Genomic DNA, 25,256 nt, shown 5'->3' on the forward strand with positions numbered 1-25,256 from the left:
AACATGTAATAATACGGAGTTGCTCTACAAATAGAGCACTCCGACTGCTATCGACAGATATAGAAAAGAGAAAGAAAGAAAAGATCAATAACATCATTATTTATTCCTACCTCATTTATTTGTCATCATCTTGTGCTATAGTTACAGTGTAATATTTTACACCTACTTCACTCATGTCATTAATAAAGGTTATCTCCCTAACTTTGACCTATTTATAACAATTCATACTCAAAACTAGTCCCACATTATGCATGTTTTGCTCTCAGTCTTTGCTTCCAAATCTTCTTCTTCTTCTTCTTCACCACCTAACATAACATGGAAAGATCCTTCTTTTAATGTCCCAAGACAGATCAGTACATATCTAGTTGACAAATGTACAATTATTTTATTTATGTTTTGGTAATTAAGGTATGCAATTATTAATCCAAGCTATTAAGGGACCCCATTCAGTACTAACCTGGAGACAGACAGCCGAGCATAAGTCTGGCACTAATAATTCTAAAGTTGCAATTCAAATGAAAGCAACGCTTTTTGGGCCTTAGGCTCATCTCAAGATAATACCGCACAGTTGTGTGAGAAGGTAAAAACATACGGTATTATGTTATTGATTTGGAATATTAAGACACTGACGTATTCGGTGTAGGTAAATACTTAGAGCAGTTCCACCGATGTAGGTAGGGTAAGGGCAAAGCTGTTAACTTGCTCTTACTATAAACTCGGAATAGTACTTGCCTTTGTATACTTTCATCCGTTGGGCAAGAGCAAGAGCAAGACAGATTACCATCACAAATATTTTTTATTTTATTTTTTAAGTTGCTTTGCAGGCCTTATCCTCCACGTGTCATGAACGCCTTATATTTCTGATCAAATTTTCAAACACTCTCGTCATCCCACGTGTCATTATACATTAATAATGTCTGTTCCTATTTTTTATAAGATTCTTGATCATTCATATAGTGCAACTTGTCCTTATCCAATCTTCTGGTTTCCTCATGTAGTGCCATGCACCAAACCCTCAAGCAAAGCAATGTCTTCCCTGATCGACTAAATTGCCTTCTCAGTTCTCACTCATTTCTTTGGTAAAAAAATGATTTGGAAAGTGGAAAACAAATATAAAAGATTGTAGTAAGAATCAATATTGAGTTGTGATGTGAGGAATGAAGAAGATGATTGGATTTTTATATATAATAAAAAAAATCCTAATTTTTCCTATATTTTTAATTTTTTTTTACCATGAAATTTGGATCATCAAGACGTGCCACGTGGCACAACAATAACTTCATAAAATAAATTTATTGTTGGAAATCCAACAACTCAAGAATTGCCATGCCATAGAGCCGTAGTTGGTGATTGTTGGACTGTTGTAAAGGGCACCACGACAACAGAAGCTGTCAGCCCACTCGCCAAGTTCACGAGTGTATTGCCAGACAAAAGAAAAAATAAATAAATAAATAAATTAAACAACGTAGCTAACGTCAGCCTTGCACGCTAACGCAAGACCGATCATAAGTTGCTTAGGCTTCGAGCGGACTTCACATGGCCCACCACTTTCCCTCTTCATCAAGGCTCGTTAGAGTATTTCTTTGGATTTGTACAAAAACTTTATGGCCCCAACCCTCGCCTTCCACAAAAAGGTGGACTTGCTCTTAGAAGGAAGGGTTAAATATGGGTTGCGAGTTTCCCACTCGGCAGGAGAGGAGCGTGGGGTGCACAAGAGGGGTTTGAAGTAAAAGGAACCCAATGGAAGGACATGCCATGAAATGTGAAACACAAGGCCACATGGTTTGTTCTGAGCATCCATTCTTGTACTTCTTTTTCTTTGGTTTGCAAAAGTCTGAAAGCCACAAACAAGTTGTCACTATTTTGCCTTCTCTCCTCCCTCACCAATTTCAAACAAACCCTAAAATGTACAAGAATAAATATTTTTAAATAAAAACTCGATGAGCTTGGCCCCTTCTTTCTAGTGCTGCTTTAAGCCCCCCCCCCCCCCCCCTCTCCCCCTCTCTCTCTAAAACTTCACTAATAAATCCTCTCTCTACAGTCACATTACATTATCCACTCACTCTCTCTCTCTCTTCTGTGTGTTGTGCAGCAGACACCTTCAATGGCATTTTGCTGACAGGTAAAATCAGTGATTCTTCACTTATTAACCTAACACACCCAACTAATCATAGCTTTAGCTTTATATTTTATTTCCTTGACTACCCACTTTACTATTAATGGAATCTATGTCAGTGAATAAATGGCTGGAAAACCAGTCTTCCATCTGCACAACTTATCTGTAAGTTTACTCTCTCTTTCTCTCTCTCTCTCTCTCTCTCTCTCTCTTGTTTGTTTTTGTTCTATTTATTTGTTTAATATGATCTAAACTAGTAATGTTTTCCATCTTAGATTCCCAATTTCTTGGAACAACACTGCTTCCATATCATTAATTTATTGGAAAGAAAAAAAATCTCTTGACTTTCTAGTTTGGGGTTCTAAAAAATTGCAATGTCCAGAGCTGCATTTCTTGCTTTCCTACTTTGTGTTTTCTTTGTTATGGAGTCAATTCTTGTCAATTCTGCATATTGCTGTTTTGTATGATATAATACATTAATACCCTTTTGAATTTGAAAGTTCATAACCTAATCCGTGATTAGATCTTTGCCTAATTAGACTTCTGATGTGGTTAATTTGGTAATTTTACTCTGTTATGCTGTTTATACTGTGAATTTTTGAAATTATATTCTTATTGAAGGTGATACAATTACAAATAGCAAGAGAGAAGCTTAATTGAGGGAGGGAGGGTGGGGAAAGCAAAGAGGAGGTAAAGTAGTAGTAGAAGCAGCAGCTTTTGAAATAAGTGCTTTTATGGACTGGAACTTGAAAGCAGCTTCTTGGGATTTGTCTGAACTAGAACAAGAAACCTTTTCCAACTTGGACACTACAGTTGATGGGTCTAGCAGCTTTGGAGATCATAGGACCTTCAAAGGAAGCAGCTTTTCTGTTGATTTGAAGCTTGGTCAGTTGGGTGGCTCTGGGAATAATGACCTGGTGGATATGCTGAAGGAGCCCGTTCCGAGAACTACCTCATCATTTTCGTCTGGACCATCAAAGAGGTCTAGAGTGGCTTACAGCGGATCTCAGATGGTTTCCTGCCTCGTTGATGGATGCAATTCGGACCTTAGTACTTGTAGGGATTACCATCGGCGGCATAAGGTCTGTGAGTTACATTCTAAGACTCCTCAGGTCACGATTAACGGAAACAAGCAGCGATTTTGCCAGCAGTGTAGCAGGTATAAGATTTTACAACAATTTTCATTAGCCTTGTAATGTTGATTTGCATTTGATTAAGTATTTGCATATGTTGATTTCCACTTCGATTTTATTTACACAATGATCATTCAAAGATAATGTCAGTTGGAAGTTTGTTTATCCTTTTGCATTCTACTGCCTTAATGGATGATCATGTACTTTTGTTTACTGCTATGATTGTAGAGATATCAGATTTAAAAAAAGTGCACATTGAAGGTCACTTTACATTTCGACAATGCTTTATTAGGTTCTTTCGGATTTAGGATTTAGCGCGAGGATCGTTATTACTTGTGAGATAAAGGATGAGCTGAATTGATTATATATTAGATATCAAATGTTGTCTTGAAAATCGTTAGATAGGATGGCGGCTAGACTGAGCTGAATTTTTTTTGTTCTAGCTGCTATGTTGTTGGGTTATAGAACAAACTGCAAATCCGTGTTTTTGGTAGCTCCTAATTCTAGCCTAGAATAAATTCAGAGGTAAACTAACAAATGTTCAACTCATATCTATGTATTCGTAGCTCCGTTCGCATGAGTACCCTCTGTTTGAAGCCACGATCTGGCAAGGTCAAGTTCCTCACGCTCCGTGCGCTCTTTTGTTGCAGGTTCCATGCTCTGGAGGAATTTGATGAGGGAAAGAGAAGCTGTAGGAAACGTCTTGATGGACACAACCGGCGGCGAAGAAAGCCTCAACCAGAACCCTTGTCACATCCGGGGAGTTTTATGTCCAGTTACCAAGGTTAGCTGCAACCTTTGTTTTTGGGGAGCACTATGTGGAAATTAAAGCTGTGAAAGCAGACAATTTATACGAACATCCACTTGGTTGAGTGCTTCATCAACTATGTCTGGTGGTCCTGCCACAGTTGATGATCTAGGGGCCACTAGCAGATCCATCTCTTCAAATATCTTTATTTTTTATTTTTAAGATTCTTCCAAACTATTAATCTTCCTGTCAAATGCTGCTTAATTTCTCTGCTGTCACTCAACTGATCATAAATTACAACCTTGTTTGAGTGTTTTTAATTAAACTTTCGCACAAACGTGCGGGCTCAAGTGAATGGATGCTGAGACGGTAAGTTGAGAAAAAACCAATGCGGATTTCTTGTACTAAAATTTGTTTTTCCACTTGTTGCAGGTACCCCACGATTGTTGCCACTCTCTAGTTCACTTGTATACCCCTCCACAAATATCGTAAACCCTACCTGGGCCGGCATTGTCAAAACTGAGCCAGATTCTGGGATTCATAACCACCAACTGCCAATGATCGATAAGCAAAACATGTTCCTTGGGTCCTCAGACAGCACCAGCAGCAGCGGTTACAAGGGAGGAAAGCAATTCTCACTCTTCCAAAGCAGCGACAGCTCCCCAGTCCACCACAACCACCAAACATCTCATCATCACAGTGCTTCTGTCTGCCGGCCCCTTCTCAACACCATTTCATTCTCCGAAACTGGTGGTGGTGGTGGCGGTGGGACAACAAAGAGCAAGACGTTTTGTGACAGGTTAACAACTCAAACCCACGATTCGGACTGTGCTCTCTCTCTTCTGTCATCACCACAGACGCAGCAGAGATCTGAAATAGGTTTGAGACAAATGGTGCAGCAGCCTAATTCAATCTCTCTGATGCAACAACGATTTGGCCCCGCGGGTCTACACGGAAACAGCAGTTCCATTGAGCCCATGGATTCAGTTCTGGTCTCCAATGGAAGTGGTGATGCAAACGTTCATTGTCCCGGAATGTTTCACATTGGCTCTGATGGGTCTCAGGGCAGTGGGAATCAACACCCTCAAACACCTCCATTTCATTGGCAGTAGCGAAAATTATTTGTAGGATTTCTAGATCAGTTGTTTCGGAATGGAATTTAGAACCTCATTGTATGATTTTGGAGGTCTTTCTTTTGTTCATGTAAACATAAATATGTTATTTTTAAAGTGACTGACATTTGAAGCAAATGTTTTTTAAACCAATTTTTAGTAAACATAAAAGTAGATCTTAAAAAGCACTTAAAGTGCTTTTGGAATTCCAAATCAATTCACCAAAAGTATTTTCAAACAAGTCTTATATTTATCATGGATAAAAATGCTTTTGCATTCACAATTTCTTAACCTTCCAATCACTTTGCCAAGTTTGCATTCTTAATTGTGTTGTTTTTAAGGGAGCGATTTTGGTACTTTAAAAAAAAAAAAATTTGATGCACTCCATTATTTCTCTTAATATATAGGGAAATGATAAACGTAAACATTTCTTCTTTTTCTACGCTAATCATGTCCATTATTTTTCATTTGATTTATTTAATCTAATGACCAGAAATACAAAAGGATGTGCAAGAGGTTAAAAACAAGTGTTAAAAAATAGGAGGTTGAAATGCTTATGTGAGTCTTCCTAATCCCCAAAAAAGGTAGATAACCGTGTTTAACCACCAGTTGGTTTTATTTTTTATTTTTTATTTTTATATTTTGTAATTTCAACAGCCATAGACCATTAGTTATAGCCGCAGACCATTACTTGTTGTTGCGGTCACTTGTTTGTAAACTGTAAGCCTTCTATATATTTAAACTTGGTAGTTAATGTTTTTGGCTTTAGTTTTTGAAACTTCAGTAATATTAAGCTAATGACACTCAAGTGTTACTACATTGATTTGTAGTTACACTTGTAAACATTTGATAGAAATATGCAATTCCAAATCTTAAACCCCTAAAACATATAATTAATTCGTAACACACCTTTAAATACATAAATCATTCATAACGCACTTAAAGTAAGCTCTAATAACATGTTCTTAGAGTTATGTTTTTGTGAATCTTAGTGAGATTGAGATATTAGCACTTAAGTATCATGAAGTTACAAATTTTCAAAATTTAAGCACAATATGAGCCTAAAATCAAATTATTTGCGTGGAATAGAGGATTTAGACACAACTCTATAAGTACAATTTTTACTTATTTAGGTTTTCTAACTTTCAACTGAAATCGACAAACGAGTTAAAACCAACTCAGTGAGTTTAGATTCGATTATTAGGTTATTTGACGCCCGTGACGAAAAAAAACAAATGACTTTTATTTGAATTCAATACAACCGGGTACGCATTAATTGCGTTTCTGACATTCAGGTAAAAACCGACAAGCAACTTTGAGAAAAAAATCTGAGGCAATTCAATATAGATATGGTTATAGTACAATCACCAACAATCACGATATGAGCACGAGCAATTTGAACCGTTCATTGATGTAGGCTCCACTTGAACGTACGACTAAGATTAACCCAATAACACGTGAGCGGCGTTCGTTTGTAATATACTGCTCACACCGTAGTAGTAAATTCAGATAATCACAAACCCTATTAAATTTTTTGCTTTTCCTTGTTAGCTTCACATGTAATGGACTGTTTAATTGGATTGGTTTATTTGCAGAGTAGATAAAAAGTCTATGGGTTTCATGCAAAAAAGACATAATCTTTTGATGCTTAACTCTTAAAGAGATGAAACAGAAACGCCTATATAAGAGGACCTCCCCCTACCACTATCACCACAGAACAGAGCTACTCAGTAAGACTCATGTTCTGTTCACATAAACGAAGCCGATGTCGTGAGGGTAGATCGATGGCGGCTGCACAGCTGAAAACTGATCGTGAACAAGGAGTGTTTTCTCGGGTAGACGACGACATTTTGCAGAACATTCTGGGGAGGCTACCAGGGGTTGCTTTCGCGTCAGCCGCCTGCGTCAACACAACTTGGAACAAGAACTGCAGTCACATGCTCTCTCGTCCCAAATTTGCTTCTGCCCTTTCTCTCAACCCCGACCTGCACGTATGTCTTTAAATACTCTGTTTTCCTTAAATACTCTATTTTCTTAAAATTCTATGTCTCCTTAAATGCTCTGTTTTTATTTTTGACTCTGGTGACTGTTTGTTTTTGAAGAATGCGATTGATGAAGTTCTTGCCGAGATTTTCTGTAAGCCGATTCGACCGGACTTCGTTGTCGCATATATTGGAACAAATTTCAGCTTGGAAGAAACTCACCAACTTGTAAACTTTCAGATTTTTTTAGTCTTTTTGTTATTAATTTTTCTTCGTAGTTCTTAATTTATTTAGTTTTCGGTTTTTAATTAATGGTTATGATGCAGATTACTGAGAAGATAGGCTCTGGAATTCCGATCATTACAAACAGAGCCATGGGACTAATCGGCACTGATGTCGAAACTCATAATCTCCGCGAGGCATGTTCTTAAATTTTATGAAACTTTTTAAGTTCAGTGAAGAACATTTGGCACCAATTGAGACCATGTTGAATATTGCACTATATGTTTGTGTAGGTGAACTGCGCTCATGGTAACTCTGCAAGGAACCCGGAAATCAATGGAGGCCTCGTCGTTTCCGTTGGATTTGTGCCTGGCTTGAAAGTTGAAATATTCCCCCTACCGAGTCCAAGACATGTGAGCTTTGTTGTTTTTTCAATTTGTTTTGTGAAGAGCAATTACATGACATGGAAGTGTTCGATACTCAGGCACCGCACTTGCTTATGATGGAGCATTTTGTGAGAGACATTCTGAGCTATTCGGGTCCTCTTCCGCCTTCATGCATGATGATGTTCGGGGTAAGTTGGTATTCCGTCTTCTGAGTTTTACAGGCTAAAAATTGACATCTTGGTTTCCTTTTATTTCTTCGAACTCGGTTTCTTCCTTTCCATTGCTAATTTTTGACATGGTTGATCTAGGATAAACATTTTGACATGAACCTGGTTGTCGCAGCGCTCGGTGAGTACTGTTTTCTTCTCTGATACCGCTATTGGATGTCGAAAACTTGTTCATGGATCTTATGGTGGATATCTTCCGTTATCTTGCAGATGCTATTATGCCTGACAAGACAGCCATCGTCGGTGATGCAAGTGCCTCCTTTATGTACACTCGGAGAAATGAAACCGGAAATTACAGTAGCGATTTGTTCTACATTGCCGGTGCAGCGCTCGTTTTTGTCAAGGATCAACACAAACCTGATTGTATGTCCCTTATGTCCCTATCAACACACATATACACTCAGACTCATACACACATATTGTCATATATTTTCTTAATTCGAAGTTCTGGTTTTAACAAATCGTCAATTTTATGCGCAGACATGGGGGAAATTGAGTTCCATGTCACATTGTCGCCGGGTTTGATGCCATTCGGTCCTCAAATCAAGACAATATCATCTTATGAGACGCCTACTCATAGTTCATGGATTTCCGCTGTAATGTCAGAGTTCGAAGGTGTCTTCATTGATTCCCACACCATTCTAAGGGAGCTTCAAAGCCAGGTGCGTCGACATGAATACCTAGACCGTTACATTGTCAAACTGTCAATCTACCACAAAAAAAGAAAAGAAAAAAAGACTAGACATCCACAGGGTTTGTACTCTCAATTCACAACTGTCAACGTATCATGCTAGACTGTTAAACTCAAGACAGATTAATTTCGTTCTGACAAAAATCCATGCTGATGCAGTTGGGCATGTCGGACATTTACACTGGGGTCACCAAAACAAGACAATACCACAACGGAGCAGGACCACCAGTCTCCATGACAACCTTGAATTTTCATGAAGTTAGAGGGTAAGTCACACGAACTTATGTTTTTGCCCTTGAATTTTTGTAGACGTATATATGTATTTATATCTATGTTTATGTTTGAAATTTGTAACAGGGGATATGGGGACTACATTCTTGTTGATGGTGTGGGAATCCAACCCGACGACGTCTTCTTCTTCTACCATTCAGATGCTGCAACTGCATTGAACACCGTTGATTATGCATCTGATAACCTTCAAACTTTGGTTCACAATGATTCCGATATCCAGCGGGAGGTGTTCGGAGGGTTTATCTTCTCCAGCAACAAACGCGGCATATCGTTGTTCAATAGACGTAATGTTGACTGTAAGCCGTTTGCTGACAACTTCCCAGGAGTTCCGGTAGCCGGAATGTTTGGAAATGGGGAGATCGCGTGTGGTGCTTTGCTTGGTGAAGAAGAAAACCAAGAACTCGGTCATCCTCGTTGCTGCGTCCATGCTTGTAGCTCTGTGTACTTGGCCATGACTTACGTTCCTCCGCAAGCTCCATATTACTTGGAGTAGATGTTTGGTCGGTTTTCTCCCATTGGAAAAAATAAAGTTTGGAGAGATTAGGGTTCTTGTGGTCTTGTTTTTGTTGGGGAGTTGGCAGAAGTTGGTGTTCTGTCTTGTCATATGTTGTTGTAAGCGTTTGGATTATGTACTGGGTCTGAGGCAACAACTTCATCATGGCTTCTATATATATAAATAAGAAGTGCTTGTAGTGCTTTTGTTGTTGGTAATTTGAGTGTTAGGAGTGTTATCTTATGTATCTTTGTTTGCAACTCTAATAACAAAGGGAGAAATATTTCCCTTTTGTACATATGAACTGGGTTTGCCCTAATTAATTTGTTGGTTTTGTGTTACATTTAAAGTCCAACAGATCTTGAGCTCAACTGGCATCGCATTGATGATAAATCATAAGTTTACACTAATTAACAATCAAAACCTGGTTTATTGGATGTCAATATTTAACTAAAAGACTCTCACATAACTTGTTACATCGATTATATGACCCAAAGAAGGGTTATTGCTAATTTGCTATTATAATATAAAAGGAAGAATACTGTTGGTAAGGTTTTAGGTTTGACCTTCACAAAAAATTGTGTCGAACACAATTTTAGAGGGTGTATTTAATTGAGATTTTGAAATATTTTCCAAAGACTTATAAACTCATGATGTTTAATGGAGTTTCATAGACACCATGTTAATTTTAGATGAATTCACTACAAACCGTAGGGAGAGAGACCTCATTTCCAAAATCTAAAAAACACTATAAAGTCACTACAAATCCATTAAAATTCATCATCTTTTAAAATAGTTTAAAACCAAATCTTATTTGAACACACATTGAGTTTTATGAAGTACTTTAAAATCCAGAATTAATACACTCAGATTCATATGGAGTTTAATAAACTCTTTTAAAATCTTGATGAATACCCATGCACTTCCATAGATTTAATGAAAATCTTGGTTGAATACATATGAATTTGTACACTCTTTAAAAATTCTTTAATCTCTTGAATATCCTCACCCCTCCAAAAAAAAAAAAATCATTAAAAAAGACATCTTGATAATCTATATATTAATTGAGAAAGACTTGGCTCCTCAAGGATTGGGGATGAACTACTGGTGGGCACGGGCTGAGCCAGGCCCAAAATTGGAAGGGTCGAACCAGACTTGTTTTGAAAACAGAACGGGCCGGGCCAGGCGATAATAATTAAAAATTGAAACTCACCTTAACCCTGCCTGTTTCAAACGGGCCAATTCCTACAGGTCCAAACGGTTTTATCAGAAAAGCATTCTTTCAATTAGTATTTTGGCCTCTAAATACCAAACTTTTTTATTGGAAACTGTCGAACAACATCTCCACATCCTCTCCACTCCTTCCTCATCCTCCTTGAATTCTCCACCGACTTTCATTTCTTCTTGCCTCTCTCTCTCTTTCCCTCCCTCATCTTTGCCTCAAAACCTTAACCCCAAACCCAATCTTATCCCCAAGCCCAACCCAAATCCTTTGCCCATTCATTGACCTCGCCGTCATTGGCTTGATCAAACTCCTCTTTCACCACTCCCGCCCTCTCTACAACAAGAACATGAGCGTCCCCGTTCAGTGGATCATTCCCCAGCAAAAATGCCTCTAGGGTTTGGTCTGTCGCCTTCCCCAGTTGCCAATCAGGATATGAAACTAGAAACCTAAATGCAAGAAAGAGACAAAAAAACACAAACCTGAAGAAGGCAAGGGGTCATTCTAGATGGGCTTTTGGGGAAGAAAACCAGAAGAAGAAACATAAGTTGAGGGCAGATAAGGCATTAGATTCATAGAAAATTATCAACTGGTAAAGATTCAATCAAACGGTAGGAAATCAACGGTCCAAGCCAGGGGGTTGTTTCCAAAAATTCTTAGACCCGCAATGCCTCGTTCCACCCCGCCCCACTGCATCTTGACCTATTTGGTGTATATAACATTTGGACCTACACCAAACGACATGAACCCGTCCCAACCCGTGGATCCATGACCCGTTTTCCCATCCTTAGGATGAGCTTCTTCTTCAAATACCTTGTGACCTATTTATAGAACTTCGTGTTTATGATCAGAATCATTTGTGTTATAAGTCGTAATGTAAATACCATCTCTAAAATAAAATCAATTAAAATTAAGAATGTTTAGTGATTTATAATATGAACGACTCTATTTATAAGCGTAAAGTTTTACGAATAGGCAACAAAGTATTTTGAGAAGAAACTTCACTTCAACCTCAAGGCCTTCCGTATTAGTTTGTGTGAGTGTGCTACTTATGTATAGTAATCAGGCAACCTGAATTTGATACTTATAATACTACTGCTACACTAGTGTAAGTTCAATATTTGTGAGAGTCATACTTTAGAACTTTCTAGTTTATAAGTATCATACTCATAAATTTAATATATTGAACTCACGAGTTTAATAAATTAGTGTCGAGCGGAAACTTTTCGAATGTGATTCATGTATGAGCTCAATATATTGGTATCATACTCTCTTTTTCTGGTCAATGTGAACAAATAATGCCTTCCACACTAAACCAGAAAACTATGTGTGATACCAAGAGTATAGGAATCAAACTCCTATAGTAAATCTGAAAATTTGAGTGCCATGAGAATAATTCTTATTTGTGAGTTCAATATAATGATCTCATGAGTGTGATACATATACAATAAATAACAAAAATAAAGAAAATAAGTAGCCGATCATACAATAAAGAAAGGGGTGTGATATCCACATGCCCCTTCTTACTTTTCACACACCCTTTTAATTTTCGACCGTCGGATCAGATTAAATGAAGAAGATCAACAGATAAAAATTAATAAGGGATGTGTGAGAAGTAAAAATGAGTGTATGGATAGCACAGCCCTAAAGAAAAATTAAAAGTGGATGGGTCCATATTTAACATATAAAACTCATCATTATCAAACTCACACTGTGATAATAGTGTGATACATATTAAACTCATGGTGTCTAATTCTGAGATCAAATCTTCTGCATCCAAAATGAATGTAATCTCTCTGTAGATCCAATAATTGATTGACATGTATTTATAAATTAAATTTTTTTTTTTGTTATTTATTTAATATGTGTCAAATAATAATTGGAGTCAGGCTAGACCTTTTTTTTTTTCTTTTAACGATAGATTTTGTTAGATTAGTCACTGACAAAGTTTGAACCAACGTCGTCATGTAAGGGCCGGACCCATTTTAATCTCTCTAATTCTTACCTGTTATTCGATTTTTCCAACGAAAATGGATCCTCTTTGAATCCCTTCCATCTGATCCATCTCATTAAACAATCCAGACCCTTAAAATTTAGTGTAACAGTTATTATAATTTTTAAAATAAACTTTTGTTTTTAAAATCAAATTTCAAAGATTGTTTGTCGGGGAAGATTAGGCGGAAAGGATACGGAGAAGATCCTTTCCTTTTCCAACCATACCCAAGCTTCAAACTTCTACAATCCAAAGTCGGCAGCATCTTTACGAAACAACCAGCGCTCCGATGGACGTGGCGTCGTCGTCGTCGTCGGCGATAAAAATCGACACAAAACGGCCCCATACGACGGCGACAGGGTTGTTTTCGCCGATAAGCGACGACCTTCTCCACAACATCCTTTCGCGCCTACCCGCCCTATCCTTCGCATCGGTGGCGTGCGTTAGCAAATCCTGGAACCAAATCTGCAGTCGCATCCTCAATCGACCGAAACTCGCCTCCGCCCTCTCTCTCCACCCCTCGCCTAAGGTTGGTTTAGCGTCTAGACCCCTTGTTTGGTTTCCGAGAAAATCACAAGCTCAAATTTTCACTCACACTTTCTCAAATTTTGTGTTGGAATTGACAGGTTGCTGTGAATGAGGTTATCGAGAAGGTTCTGGCCGAACCGATACGGCCTCATTTCGTTGTTGCTAATATTGGAAGTGGGTTTCGATTGTATGACATTTCCAAGCTTGTATGTGTTCTTGCTCTTATAAGCCCTTTAATTATAATTAGTATCGAATTTAGATGATTTTTAATTAAGAGAAGCAAATTATGGAATTTTCTGTTGTTATTTGTTTGAAATTGCAGATATCGAAAAAATTGGGGTCCAGTGTTCCATTCATCATTTCTACTTCAAGTGGAATTGTTGGAAGAGATGCTCTGACCGATGAAATCAAAGAGGTTTGTGGTTGTGTTTTTCGGGTGTGCCGAGTTTTTGTGCGTTACAATGTAGAAAGTTTAATTCTTTACTAATTGTGGGTAACATTTGGTTGTTTAGGTTATGTGGGGAGAAGTTTGTGGTGATGGAAGTGACGAAGATTGCTCTATACCAGCAAAGGATGTGAACTGTGGCATCCTTTTGACTGTTGGCTTTGTGCCGGGATTGAAAGTTGATGTCATCCCGCTGTTACGAACAACAAAGGTGCCAAATTTACCATAAAACTACTACGCTGATTTCTTAAGAATTCCACAGTGATGGATTTCGAAATGGGGAACTTAGGACATACAGTTTTTGGTTGTTTATTGTCATTTTTGGGAATTTGTAGTCATTCAAGCTTTTCTACTGTTTGAATAATGGATTTTCGTGATGTGTAAAATTTTTATAATGACATCAGGAACCTCAAGAGGTCTTGCTTGATAAATTCATCACGGATATTATGGATTACACAGCGTCTGTTTCAGATTGCACATCCCCAGTTGGAATTATGATGTTTGGAGTGAGTGGCTGTCCTCACACTTGATTGCCTCTTTCTCTCTTTATTTGAATCAGATGTAGCTTTCCTTTGCTGCATTGCTAACTTGGGACATGATTGATGGTGCAGGATGGGCTTCTTGACATGAAACCGATTGTTGATGCATTGGGTGAGTACTGAGAATATAATCAAAAGAAAATATTTTGTTCGATAGCTAAGAAAAATGAGGGATGATATCTTTATCACTTGAAACATTAGTGAGATAAGCTGCTGCTTCCAGATTTTGTGTTGTGATTAACTTTTCTGTTGCATGCTCATGCTGGGTCAAATTTTGTTGATTGTATCTCAATGTCTCAATTTGTTGCAGATTATGCTATGCCTGCAGAAACTGTCATTGTGGGTGATGAAAGAGGTCGTTTTCTATATAGAAGTGAGAACGAGTCTAGAAATGTCTGCGGGAGTGCAAAATACTTTACAGACGCTGTTGCTCTTATATTTGCCAAGGATAAAGGCAAGCCACATGGTAAATGTTTGGTTTGTTTATTCATTTATAAAGTACTGCTTTGCCCATATTGTTTACAACGTAGTTTTATGCTAAGTTAACTACCATGCATGCCTTCAGAAGTGTCACATACAAAGTAAAGAAATAAAAGACGCATCATTTCTTGATAGATTGCTACTGTAGCCTTGCAAAATCAGAGCTTCTTTGGATTGTACGTATACTTTGCAAAGCCCCGTAAAAGATTGGAAACACATCCAGATGTATTCATTTGTGAAGTAATATTTTTTGTGTTTAATTTTTTTTTTTTTTTTTTTGTAAACATATTTAATGCTTTCATGATTTTATAAAATTTCTTGCGCTTTCAAATTTTCAGCTATAGTATATAGCATAATTTTAAGGGTCTCATATTTGAGAGATGCATGCTAATCTCTACTGTTCACGAGTGAAGGTTTTCTGTCACTCTTTTATGCATGTTATTTTTTTTCTTTTCAAATTGTTCTTATTTTATTAGTGCACTTTCCAGATCTTGTACGCCTCATTATAGGCTTGTACGGTTCTGTAGATATTTGCCTCTTAATTTTCCGTTAACTTGTTTGCTTCCGTCGTCCTGCTTTCATGTGGAAACCTGGGCCCACTCATTTTCACTTACTCTTAACAATGTGTATATCTATGGTAGCTTTCTTGTTCTGTAAAGTTATAATGTCAAACTATCCAATGTGTTTTGTTAATCACTTATTTGGTTTGGTATAAATGAGAAGGTATTGGAGACATTCAATTCCAAATTGCATTGTCAAACGGAGTGTCCACAGTAGGTCCCAGGCACAAGGCTGTTTCTGTCAAAGTGAATGAGTGCGAGCATTCTACTTGGCTTACCGCTAGAAGAGAAGGACACCCAGAAATTCTTGATGGTCAACAAATTCTTGATGATATCAATGATGGGGTAAAACTCACAGTTCAACTCCAAGTGGTGCATGCAGAAAGTGCCAGTTGACTTGAAATGTTTTACGTTCGACTAATGAATCAAAAATATTACAAGTGAATTTCTAAATCTAAGAGTTTTAGAACTGTTGATATATCATGCATTCTTACAAGTACTTGTATATGTTTTTGAAATGAATATGTGACAGTTAGGAAATCATGCTGATTCTTCTGATCTGTACATCGGGGTTACAAAACGTAGAAAAATCTCTGTCGGGTCAGAGAAGCCAAGGTGGATTACGTCCTTGGAATACCATGGAGTTGTAGGGTAATACTCATGACTGCTTTGTATATTGGCTAGTCAATTGTCTTATTGTTGCTGCATATGTTCTTGTAACGAAGAAGTATGAAATTCCTTAAAACAAGAACATCCTTCACTGTGTCCTATGCTTCGATTTATGGTTCGTCTGCTCATCCCTGTCAAACTCCTTGCTCCATCTACCACTTCACTGTAGTTACTGTTGTTTTCCACATTAAAATTATGAATGGTAGAGGATCATTGCCGGAAAATCAATTTAAAGAATGTAAAGTAAAAGATCTTAATTCAGACGGTACTACAATCTTAATCTTCATATATTATGTTTATATCTTATCATCTGCATCTGCATCTGCATCTGCCTTCTGTGTTATTGTGTGGTCTGGTCACTGGCAATAAAGTCCTGGCTGCAGTAAAGTGATTAATTTTTAGGAAACTAGGATCCTCTTTTGATTTCTTTTGATTTAAATATGCTTGATAATTTGATAAATCTTTATGATTTGAGTTTTAACACGAGGCTTTTTCTGCAGAGGAGATGATCAGTACCTTTATGTCAGTGGCGTAGGCATAAAAACTGGTGATTACTTCAACTTCTATCGTTCAGACCCTCAAACTGCATTAGCTTCATGTAGCAACATCTCTGCAAGCCTGAAAAAATTGAAGTTGGATGAAAATCCAAAACATCGCCGTCACACGAGTGAAGTATTTGGGGGTTTTATGTTCGCTTGTTGTGGCCGTGGTGAGCCATTCTTTGGACGGACCAATGTTGATGGCTCTCCTTTTGTGGAGAACTTCCCCAGGGTTCCGTTGGCAGGAATATTTTGCGGGGGAGAAATTGCACGTGGCTCTTCAAGGTTGACCTGGGAAGCTCAGAAGGATAGTGATGCTCGTTGCACTCTTCATGTCTACAGCACCATTTATCTTGTGCTGTCATATACTCCAGCACCAGCACCAGCACCATTGGGGCATTAGATGTTGCCTGCTGCTCTTCCCTTGAATCTCTTTGTTTTATTACGTTCTAGCAGCACAGAACTGTTTATACGCTTAGGTTACGCGAATCGATGAACGGCCTGTATGGCCGTAATTTAATTTGCAGTTAGGTGTTTTCCTTTCTGCATAGAACGCGTTCATGCGATATAAAAACGGATTAATATACAGTTGATCCAGTCTTTATATTATGTGCAAGATTAATTTTCAAGAAAATATAGAAAAGCATGAATGGGATTGTATACGTATATGTTGTGTGTATGTACGCATGTATACGAACTAATTAGAAACAAGGGAATCTGCAAAAACAGAACTGGTTATAAACTTTTAATCAAAAATATTTCTCAACAGATACTAAATATACAGAAAACCTTATGCTGAACATACAATAGAAGGCCGTCAACTTGTGCATGTACACCGCTTCTAATTTCATTTTCGCTTAGAAGTTTGAAACTAGTTTGTGTATGTTTACTTAAAACGAAACGCGATGAAGTGAAAAGTCAACTGTGATATTGGCACGGCTCAATCAAATTAAAAGACCCAAATTTTGAGAGATTTTATTTGATTGAACCGTACCAACATCCCACATTTTTCGGCAAACACAAGAACACAGAACCACAAAGGTATGAATCATCACGTCCACCTCCATGGATCATATCACTCTCTCAAATACCTCCTTTATGTGGTTTCCGCCGTGACACATATATCGATCGCCTTGGTCTCCGCCATGACACATATCGACGGCGAGGCAAGTCGACAACGCAGAGGGAAAAAGGAGAGGTGATGGATGTGGAGAAGCCATTGAAGTTGCAAATGGGATAAGAGAAAGAGTGGAATTTATAGAGATGGGTTGCAAACAAACAGAAGTATAAAACAGTTGAGACGTCAAAATCTTTGTTCATTTGGAAGATGGAATATATTAAATAAAAATTAGCAATTTGGTATTCCACAATGCTTAGTGGTTTATGACATTAAATGGTCACATTAATGCACAACAAATGATGCCTTGACTTAGTCGCAATTTCCTCCTCATTTCTAATAATAATGTTTCCATTTTTTTTAGCAAGTGGTACATAGTCTTGGCGGAAATAGTCTTCCTCTTTAATGTATTATGTTCCGCGTTTAAAACCTCTCACATTACTTTGGTTTAATATAACTTAAGAGTTTAGTGTTCAATGAAGCACGACATTTTATGCGCCTCATTCCTCATAGGAAGCTCAACCGCATGCGGAGGGAAGCAAATAGTGTCGCTCACAAATTAGCAAGGATTGGGCTACGGTTGGATGATGGAAGAACTTGTTTGAAGAAATGTGTGATCTTCTTTTCAAGAATAGAACTAATTTATAAATCTGTTGGTGTGGGATGCTCTTTTTTTCTTCGATCGGGTTGAAATTTTCAACAAGGTTTTTATCGAAGCCTATGTAATCGCACTCTATCCTCCATTCTTTTATGGATTTTGAACTTTAATGAATGAATATCGTACTTGATCTCAAAAGGATTTTTATCATAAATGGTCATGAGATGGATCAAACTCATCCTTTTGGTCCCTCATTTTTAAAATCAATCAATGTCGTCCCTGACATTCACTACTCCACATCAATTTGATCCTTCCGTTAAGATTCCGTCAACTATTCTATTAGTTTGTATGTTGGACCCACAAATCCAATGAAATGGTGACATGTGGATTACACAAAATAAGGGTTTTTATCGCAAATGGTCCCTGACATTGATCCAACTCCTCATTTTGGTCCCTAAGTTTCAAAAATTGATTAATTTGGTCCTTAACCTTCACTACCGCACATCAATTTTAGTCATTCAGTTAAAATTTCATCGATATTTTTCGTTTGTGAGTTAATGTGGTCTCACCAATCCAATCATATGACTCCATGTGGATAAACTATAACAAACTATTTTTTTAAGAGTGAACCAACAAATAAGTATTCCATGCTGACATTTTTCTCGTATCCCACAACCCCAATTAGAAAAAAAAATCAATCTAAATTGGATAAAATCGAATCCAAATTCAATTCAAACTTGATAGTATTATAACCAATTAGAGAGAATAAGGAGTGTTTCAGGAGGCCAAGTAGTTTAATGGTGTCATGGTGTCTTCCTTTTCTTTTTTAGCATACCCTGATGAAGACGATGATGACTTTTTCTTTTAATTTTGGTTTTTAGTTTCTTATTTTACTTGTAGTTTTAAATCTTAAAAAAAAAAATAGTTTTTTTTGGTTAATCCATGTGATGCCATATGATTGGATTAATGGGACAAAAAATATTGATGAAATTTTAACAGAAGGATTAAATTGATGTGTGATATTGAAAGTCTTTTGAAACTTAGGAACCAAAATGAGGAGTTGGATCAATGTCAGTGACTATTTGCAATAAAAACCTTTATTTTGTGTAATCCATGTGTCACCATTTCATTGGATTTGTGGGTCCCACATACAAACTAACAGAATAGTTGACGGAATTTTAATGGAATGACCAAATTGATGTACGGTAATAAATGTCAAGGACGACATTGATTGATTTTGAAAGTAAAGGGCCAAAATGATGAGTTTGATCAATTTCAAGAACTATTTATCATAAAACCCCGATCTCAAAATATAGCACTTAGACTAGCTGTGAATATTCAATGTAATCATTGCCATCCGATTAGGTATGCTCAAGTGAAGTGTTGAAATTGAAGGTCTCCTTTTCTGGTTGGTGGTTGGAAAAGTTGTTATATTCGCATAATTACGGCTTTAAAAATGTAACCAAGAGGGGATTAGAATCAAACTGAAAGTTGATAGGGCAAATCAGAAGAAAATTGTTAGTTGAGACAACAGCTATAAGATTTTATTTTTTAAACGATTGATATTTTACTTTAAACTAATTTGAAATCATAGTAAAAAATTTAAACACGACTCCATTAAAAAATTACATATGTTGTAGTCAACGTAATTACGCTCACGCCCAAACCATAAGATTTTATTTGCCGAAGCCGTCTCAGTATCTTTTCACTAGAGACAGAAACCCATGAAGGCTGAAGCCACGCACTCAATGACTTAAACCTAATTTCTTGTCCCATTTTCTCCATGATTTAGTGCATGTCTTTCAAGGGAAAATGAATATATCTAATGTATATCAAGAAAACGAAACTAGATTTGACCCAACAACTAATTATAATCAAAATCGTGACCTAGTCAAGTAACATTACTTTGGCATTGCTTTTCAAGGACATGAACTTTCATTTTTGTCAACAGAATCGAACTCTTAACCTAGCCAAATAATGTTTTTTTCTTTTAAATATACGAAACCTTGCATTGTACATTCCCGCATCAATCAAATCTTGCAAAGGATGTACATTGTATATATAACAGGGATTATTATTCTATATTTAAGGAGATAAATAAACCGGTCGCATTGAATGAGATTTTTTTTTTTAAGTTTAATGAAAGAAAAATAGAAGAAATATCTCTTAGATCGCGCGCGAGATTCCCTCACCATACAACCAGAACATTTCTAAAAGACATGTTATCCCAAATAATTAGCAATGTTGCAACCGGGGACATGTCAAACCTTATTTCTTAGAAATATATCGATTGGGATTTGTTTGGTGCCCTTTTCCATCAATCAATGTTCAAACCAAAAACATAAAAACGAGTTATAGCCGGCATCTGACCAATAGGAAAAATAATGGAAATTAATATACAGTCGGCAGCCGACAAACGAACAAAACATTAAAGTTAGCCATCTTTCAATTTTTACAAATCTCATTTGTGCGTGCTAAATATTTGTTGTAATGCCTGCTAAGTAATATCAACAGGTTGAATCGATATCACTCTGCAAATTCTATCTTTTATCGCTCATTAGATCGTATCAGCATAAGTCAATCTCTGTTGACATGTGCATAATATGATTTGACTGACAACGAGCCTACCAAGTATTCGACGAAATGCCTTGGTGAATAAACTGAAAAGAAATACTAAACGCCTCGCACCTTGTTTCTATCTAAAAAACTTGTATATAAAAACCCCCAAGGTTCGAATTCTAGATCTAATATGAATATCATAACTCTAGAAGAACAGCAATGGTGAATCTTTTTATATATGACATCAAGTCAGCTACAACCACACACAGTCAGATTGAGCTTAAACAAATGGGAATCCCCAAACGATACAAGGAAAGCCTCCAACTAAACGATACAAGGAAACATGAAGATGAAACTGATCAAATGGAAATCCCCAAAGATTTCTTGAACTTTTCAACCTCCAAATATAATGTGGAATACGGGAGGAATTCTTGGAAATATTCTTTGCTTAGATCGTTTATTGCGACAGCGAGTTTCGGGATCTCCAAGGTCTCTTCATGTGTCAGAGTTCGGACAAACCTTGCCGGGTTTCCAGCCCAAAGTTCACCAGTTGGAATTCTCCTTCCCGGGGGAACCACAGATCCAGCTTCAAGGATAGCGTGGGTCTCCACCAAGGAACCTTCCATTAGGATCGAATGTTGCCCGATAATGCATTCTGGCTCAATTGTGCAGGACCGCAACAGACTGTATGCGCCAATAGTCACAAACCTCTCAATGGATGTCTCTGCTGGAAGTCCTGAGATAGTGAAAGTGGTTGGGTATTATAAATTCAGAAAATCCCAGTAGATCAAATAGCAATAGATCCCTTACATTCCATGACAGACGTGATATGCACGTCGAGAAAATACATCAACAACAAATAACAATGATATACAAGAGTCATAGTCACCTTCTAGGATGCACAAACAACCGATGTATTTTTAAAATGAAAGCATATGCTCTTTAAACAGAGCCAATGAAAAAGATAGACCAGATCATTATATTCATTAGAAGTTGACGCAAATTAAGGTTGGTCTCTGGATAGGACCAGGAACAATGTAGAGATCAGTGGAAACTCGGCCTAAAACGAACCAAGAAACACGATGCTCTATGGTTATATGCTAAATGTTAGAACATAAGGAAATTCCAAATTCTTGAATGAAGTGAGTTTACACCCCAATTATAAACCTAAAGGTCAAAAAGTTTCAAGCAAGAGATGTTGCGAGATATAAGTTCAGGAATGACCAGATTCCCAGAAACACTCAGCTGTTTTAAAACATTAAATACAAATGGCAAAATAATCGATATTACCACTTTCTTACATATCACATTCTACTGATCTTATCCATCACTAATTATCGGAACCTGCTGTTCCTCACAAAGAAGAGAATTTCTATATTGTATAATACTTGACACCCATGCCTAGCATATTTGTCTAGCCACGAATTCAGGAAATGGAGAATGAACTAAGGATAGTCTAATAGATGTTGCACGGACACTCCGAAACCCCGAAGTGTTGGAGTGTTGGACACCCTGACACCCGACATGCCTCGGACACACCCCGGACATAGTTTGGACATGGTCCAAACACAGCAGGCACTTTTTGTAAATGTAAAGACATTTTGGGGCAATTCTGTAACTACTGAAACTTCTAAAACCTAAAAGTTTGCCAAACTCCTCTTCAGTCATCTGTCTCCAATTAGAGGCCGGAATCTTTACTAATGACGACAATTAAGTTCAAGAAGAAATAGAAAGAGAGACTTGAAGATCATTGAGACTTGAATCTTGTGTTGTTTAAATTATTATGTATGGTGAATGAATTTGATGAACATGGGTACTTTGTTATATTATAAATTATAATATATGTAATATTATTATAAATTTATTATATTTTAATCGCTGTGTCCTAGCTATGTCCATGTCCTTATTTAAAGTGTCGGCATGTCGCGTATTGCCGTATCCGTGTCCGTGTCCATGCAATATAGGCCCCATATTTGAATAGAAACTCCAAATGGCAGCGGCAATTGCACACTACCTCTAGAAGAAAAAACTACACCCTGCGCACTTTTGTTTTAAAAAAAAAAAAACCCTTCTATTTCTTTATGCCCATACTACTCAGATAATAGCCACATACTATTGGACAAGACGGTCCCTTTCTTCCAGTAAACAAAAGCACAATGGTTCTCAAAGAACAACAAAATGCAAGGAGGAAACGACTTTGATTCCCTTAACAATTTGTGCCATACGTTCAAAACAATAGTGATAAAGAATCAGATGGTATCCCAATGTCTATCATATGCAATAATCCAAGTACAAATTTGCATCGCAAGATACTCCTGCCAAATCATGACAGAAGGATTAAAACTACGAAATGATACCTCATCAATAACTACCTCAACAATGCTTGCATGAAACTAGGCTCAGTTCAGTGCAAACGGAGCCTCAAATGAGTTAGGGGTGAGGATTGGAGATCAGGAAGTACCAAAGAGTGACCGCTTTCACTACCTAGGATCTATCTTGCAAAAGAACGGAGAGTTGGATGGAGACCTCAACCATAGAATACAAGCTGGATGGATGAAGTGGAAGAGTGCATCCGGCGTGTTGTGTGACCGTCGTATGCCACTGAAGTTTAAGGGAAAATTTTATAGGACGGCAATAAGGCCTATAATGCTTTATGGCACGGAATGTTGGGCGGTGAAGCATCAACACGTACATAAAATAGGTGTAGCGGAGATAAGAATGCTTCGTTGGATGTGTGAGCACACGAGAAAGGATAAGATTAGGAATGAGGATATCCGAAGTAAAGTAGGAGTAGCCGAAATTGAAGGAAAGATGAGAAAAAATCGGTTATGGTGGTTTGGACATGTGAAACGAAGGCCTACTGATACTCTGGTGAGAAGATGCGATTACGAGACAGAAGTTTAGGGCCGAAGGAGTATAGGAAGACCTAGGAAGACTTTGGAAGAGACTCTAAGAAAAGACTTAAGAGTACTTGGATCTAACCGAAGACGTGACATAGAACCGAGCGCAATGGCATTTTAGGATTCATATAGCAAACCCCACTTAGTGGGAAAAGGCTTTGTTGTTGTTGTTAGTAAAGAAGAACACATGTAACTTCCAAATCATTCAGATTCTACAAAAACTAAACTCCAACCACTCAAATAGAGAGAGCAGACATTGGTAGATAAGAAAAATCCGCACAAAGGAGTCTTCAATCCATTTATCCTTCCAAACTAATTCTTTCCAAATCCCCACAACTCGAAGATTGGGAAAGGAGGAAATAATGAGTAACACCCTGGTGAAATTTCTTCAAAAGGACATCAACTCGAGCTTCCAACAACTATATTACAACCTCACTTTTGACACGATGCAATGACAATATGGCAACAGGAAACTTTTATTCTTTCAGAAATAAGTCACCATCACCACTTCACTAAAGGAGTAATATTTTTATTTTGAATTGCCTACCCTACCGGACCTGAAAAACTAACAGCTTGTGAGTTACATTACACCTAGTGAAAGACCCAAATGCACTACAAAATTCCATTATCTACTTACAAAGTTCAATTTTTTCCTTCAAATTCTCAGCTAATTAACCTCAACAGCTTACCAAATACACACCAGCTATACTCAGTGTAGCAATTCAGCTATTAACACACTTCAATTCGAATAATTAAAAACCAATTGCAGGATTAACAACAAATTAAGAAACCAAATGAAATATTTAAAGAAAAAGCTAGAAAGTTGGGGAACCTACCTGTTGGGGAAGACCAAGCGGCGTGGAGGACGCAGCGTTCCTGAACATTGGAGCAGAATCCGACGGTGATCTTATTGAGATCGCCGCGGAGGACCGACCCGGGCCAAACGGATGCTCCGTCGCAGACCGTGACCTGACCCGCCAAGACCACGTTGGGTGCCACGTAAGCGTCGACGGCGATCTTCGGGAGCCACTGGCCGAGTGGAATTATCCTTCTCTGACCTCTGTAGTCCCATTTGATCCGATCCGGCGAGGGTGTTATGGCCTCGGCTTTTGCTGCTTCGGCGGCGAAGGTGCGGTGGAAGGCGGATGGATGGGCTGAGCTGGAGAAGGAGGTTAGGGCTTTTCTGGAGACGCGAGCTATGGCTGCCATTGGGGGGGGGGGGGGGGGGGGGGGGGGGGGGGGGGGCGGGGCGAGAGAGAGAGAGAGAGGTGGTTTGGAGTGGGAGCTGGAGATGGAGGAGAGAATGGGTGGGGGAGTCGGTAGTGGGTGGGTTTAGATGTGGGCTGCAGATTGTGATGTGTGTATAATGGGCTCAAGCCCGGAAAATTTTATGCCCAAAAGCCCAACTGTCATGGTCCAATCTAATTGGAATGAGAATCCTCTTGGATTCAACGATGAGAAATTTTCAATCACGTGACGTAGTATCACCAGTTCATGTATTAATGTATGAATGAATGAAAAATGTTAATGTGTCATGGATATATAGTATAATGTTAATAAATAGATATGTGTATTATAACATAAATGAATTGATAATATCACGTGACGATGTAACAGTCACACTGAAAAACTTCGCATGAGTCATAACTTAAACGCTAATGTTAAAATTGAATCTATTACTTCAAAAATCAAATCTTGCTCATTTG

At 37.8% G+C, this 25,256-nt stretch overlaps 4 protein-coding genes across 4 annotated transcripts; 3 read left to right on the forward strand and 1 right to left on the reverse strand.

The window, feature by feature from the left end:
• Positions 1-2,006: 2,006 nt before the first annotated feature.
• LOC137713832 (squamosa promoter-binding-like protein 13A) lies at positions 2,007-5,239 on the forward strand. Its single transcript, XM_068453188.1, has 4 exons — positions 2,007-2,281; positions 2,738-3,275; positions 3,900-4,033; positions 4,430-5,239. The coding sequence occupies exons 2-4, from the start codon at positions 2,851-2,853 to the stop codon at positions 5,107-5,109; spliced, it is 1,239 nt and encodes a 412-aa protein (XP_068309289.1). The 5' UTR covers positions 2,007-2,281; positions 2,738-2,850; the 3' UTR covers positions 5,110-5,239.
• Positions 5,240-8,022: 2,783 nt separating this feature from the next.
• LOC137712320 (F-box/LRR-repeat protein At5g63520-like) lies at positions 8,023-9,401 on the forward strand. Its single transcript, XM_068451420.1, has 5 exons — positions 8,023-8,047; positions 8,137-8,289; positions 8,407-8,588; positions 8,777-8,883; positions 8,975-9,401. Exons 1-5 carry the CDS (start codon positions 8,023-8,025, stop codon positions 9,399-9,401), a joined length of 894 nt encoding a protein of 297 aa, XP_068307521.1.
• A 3,395-nt stretch (positions 9,402-12,796) lies between these two features.
• LOC137712974 (F-box/LRR-repeat protein At5g63520-like) lies at positions 12,797-16,980 on the forward strand. Its single transcript, XM_068452190.1, has 10 exons — positions 12,797-13,145; positions 13,243-13,350; positions 13,467-13,559; positions 13,657-13,800; positions 13,994-14,095; positions 14,201-14,240; positions 14,439-14,594; positions 15,332-15,513; positions 15,701-15,819; positions 16,338-16,980. Exons 1-10 carry the CDS (start codon positions 12,906-12,908, stop codon positions 16,777-16,779), a joined length of 1,626 nt encoding a protein of 541 aa, XP_068308291.1. The 5' UTR covers positions 12,797-12,905; the 3' UTR covers positions 16,780-16,980.
• Positions 16,981-20,956: 3,976 nt separating this feature from the next.
• LOC137713380 (gamma carbonic anhydrase-like 2, mitochondrial) lies at positions 20,957-24,778 on the reverse strand. Its single transcript, XM_068452667.1, has 2 exons — positions 24,387-24,778; positions 20,957-21,386 (listed from the first exon to the last, which is right to left on the reverse strand). The coding sequence occupies exons 1-2, from the start codon at positions 24,757-24,759 to the stop codon at positions 21,010-21,012; spliced, it is 750 nt and encodes a 249-aa protein (XP_068308768.1). The 5' UTR covers positions 24,760-24,778; the 3' UTR covers positions 20,957-21,009.
• Positions 24,779-25,256: the final 478 nt, after the last annotated feature.

Source organism: Pyrus communis, chromosome 13, assembly GCF_963583255.1.
Source record: "Pyrus communis chromosome 13, drPyrComm1.1, whole genome shotgun sequence".
NCBI classification, from domain to species: domain Eukaryota; kingdom Viridiplantae; phylum Streptophyta; class Magnoliopsida; order Rosales; family Rosaceae; genus Pyrus; species Pyrus communis.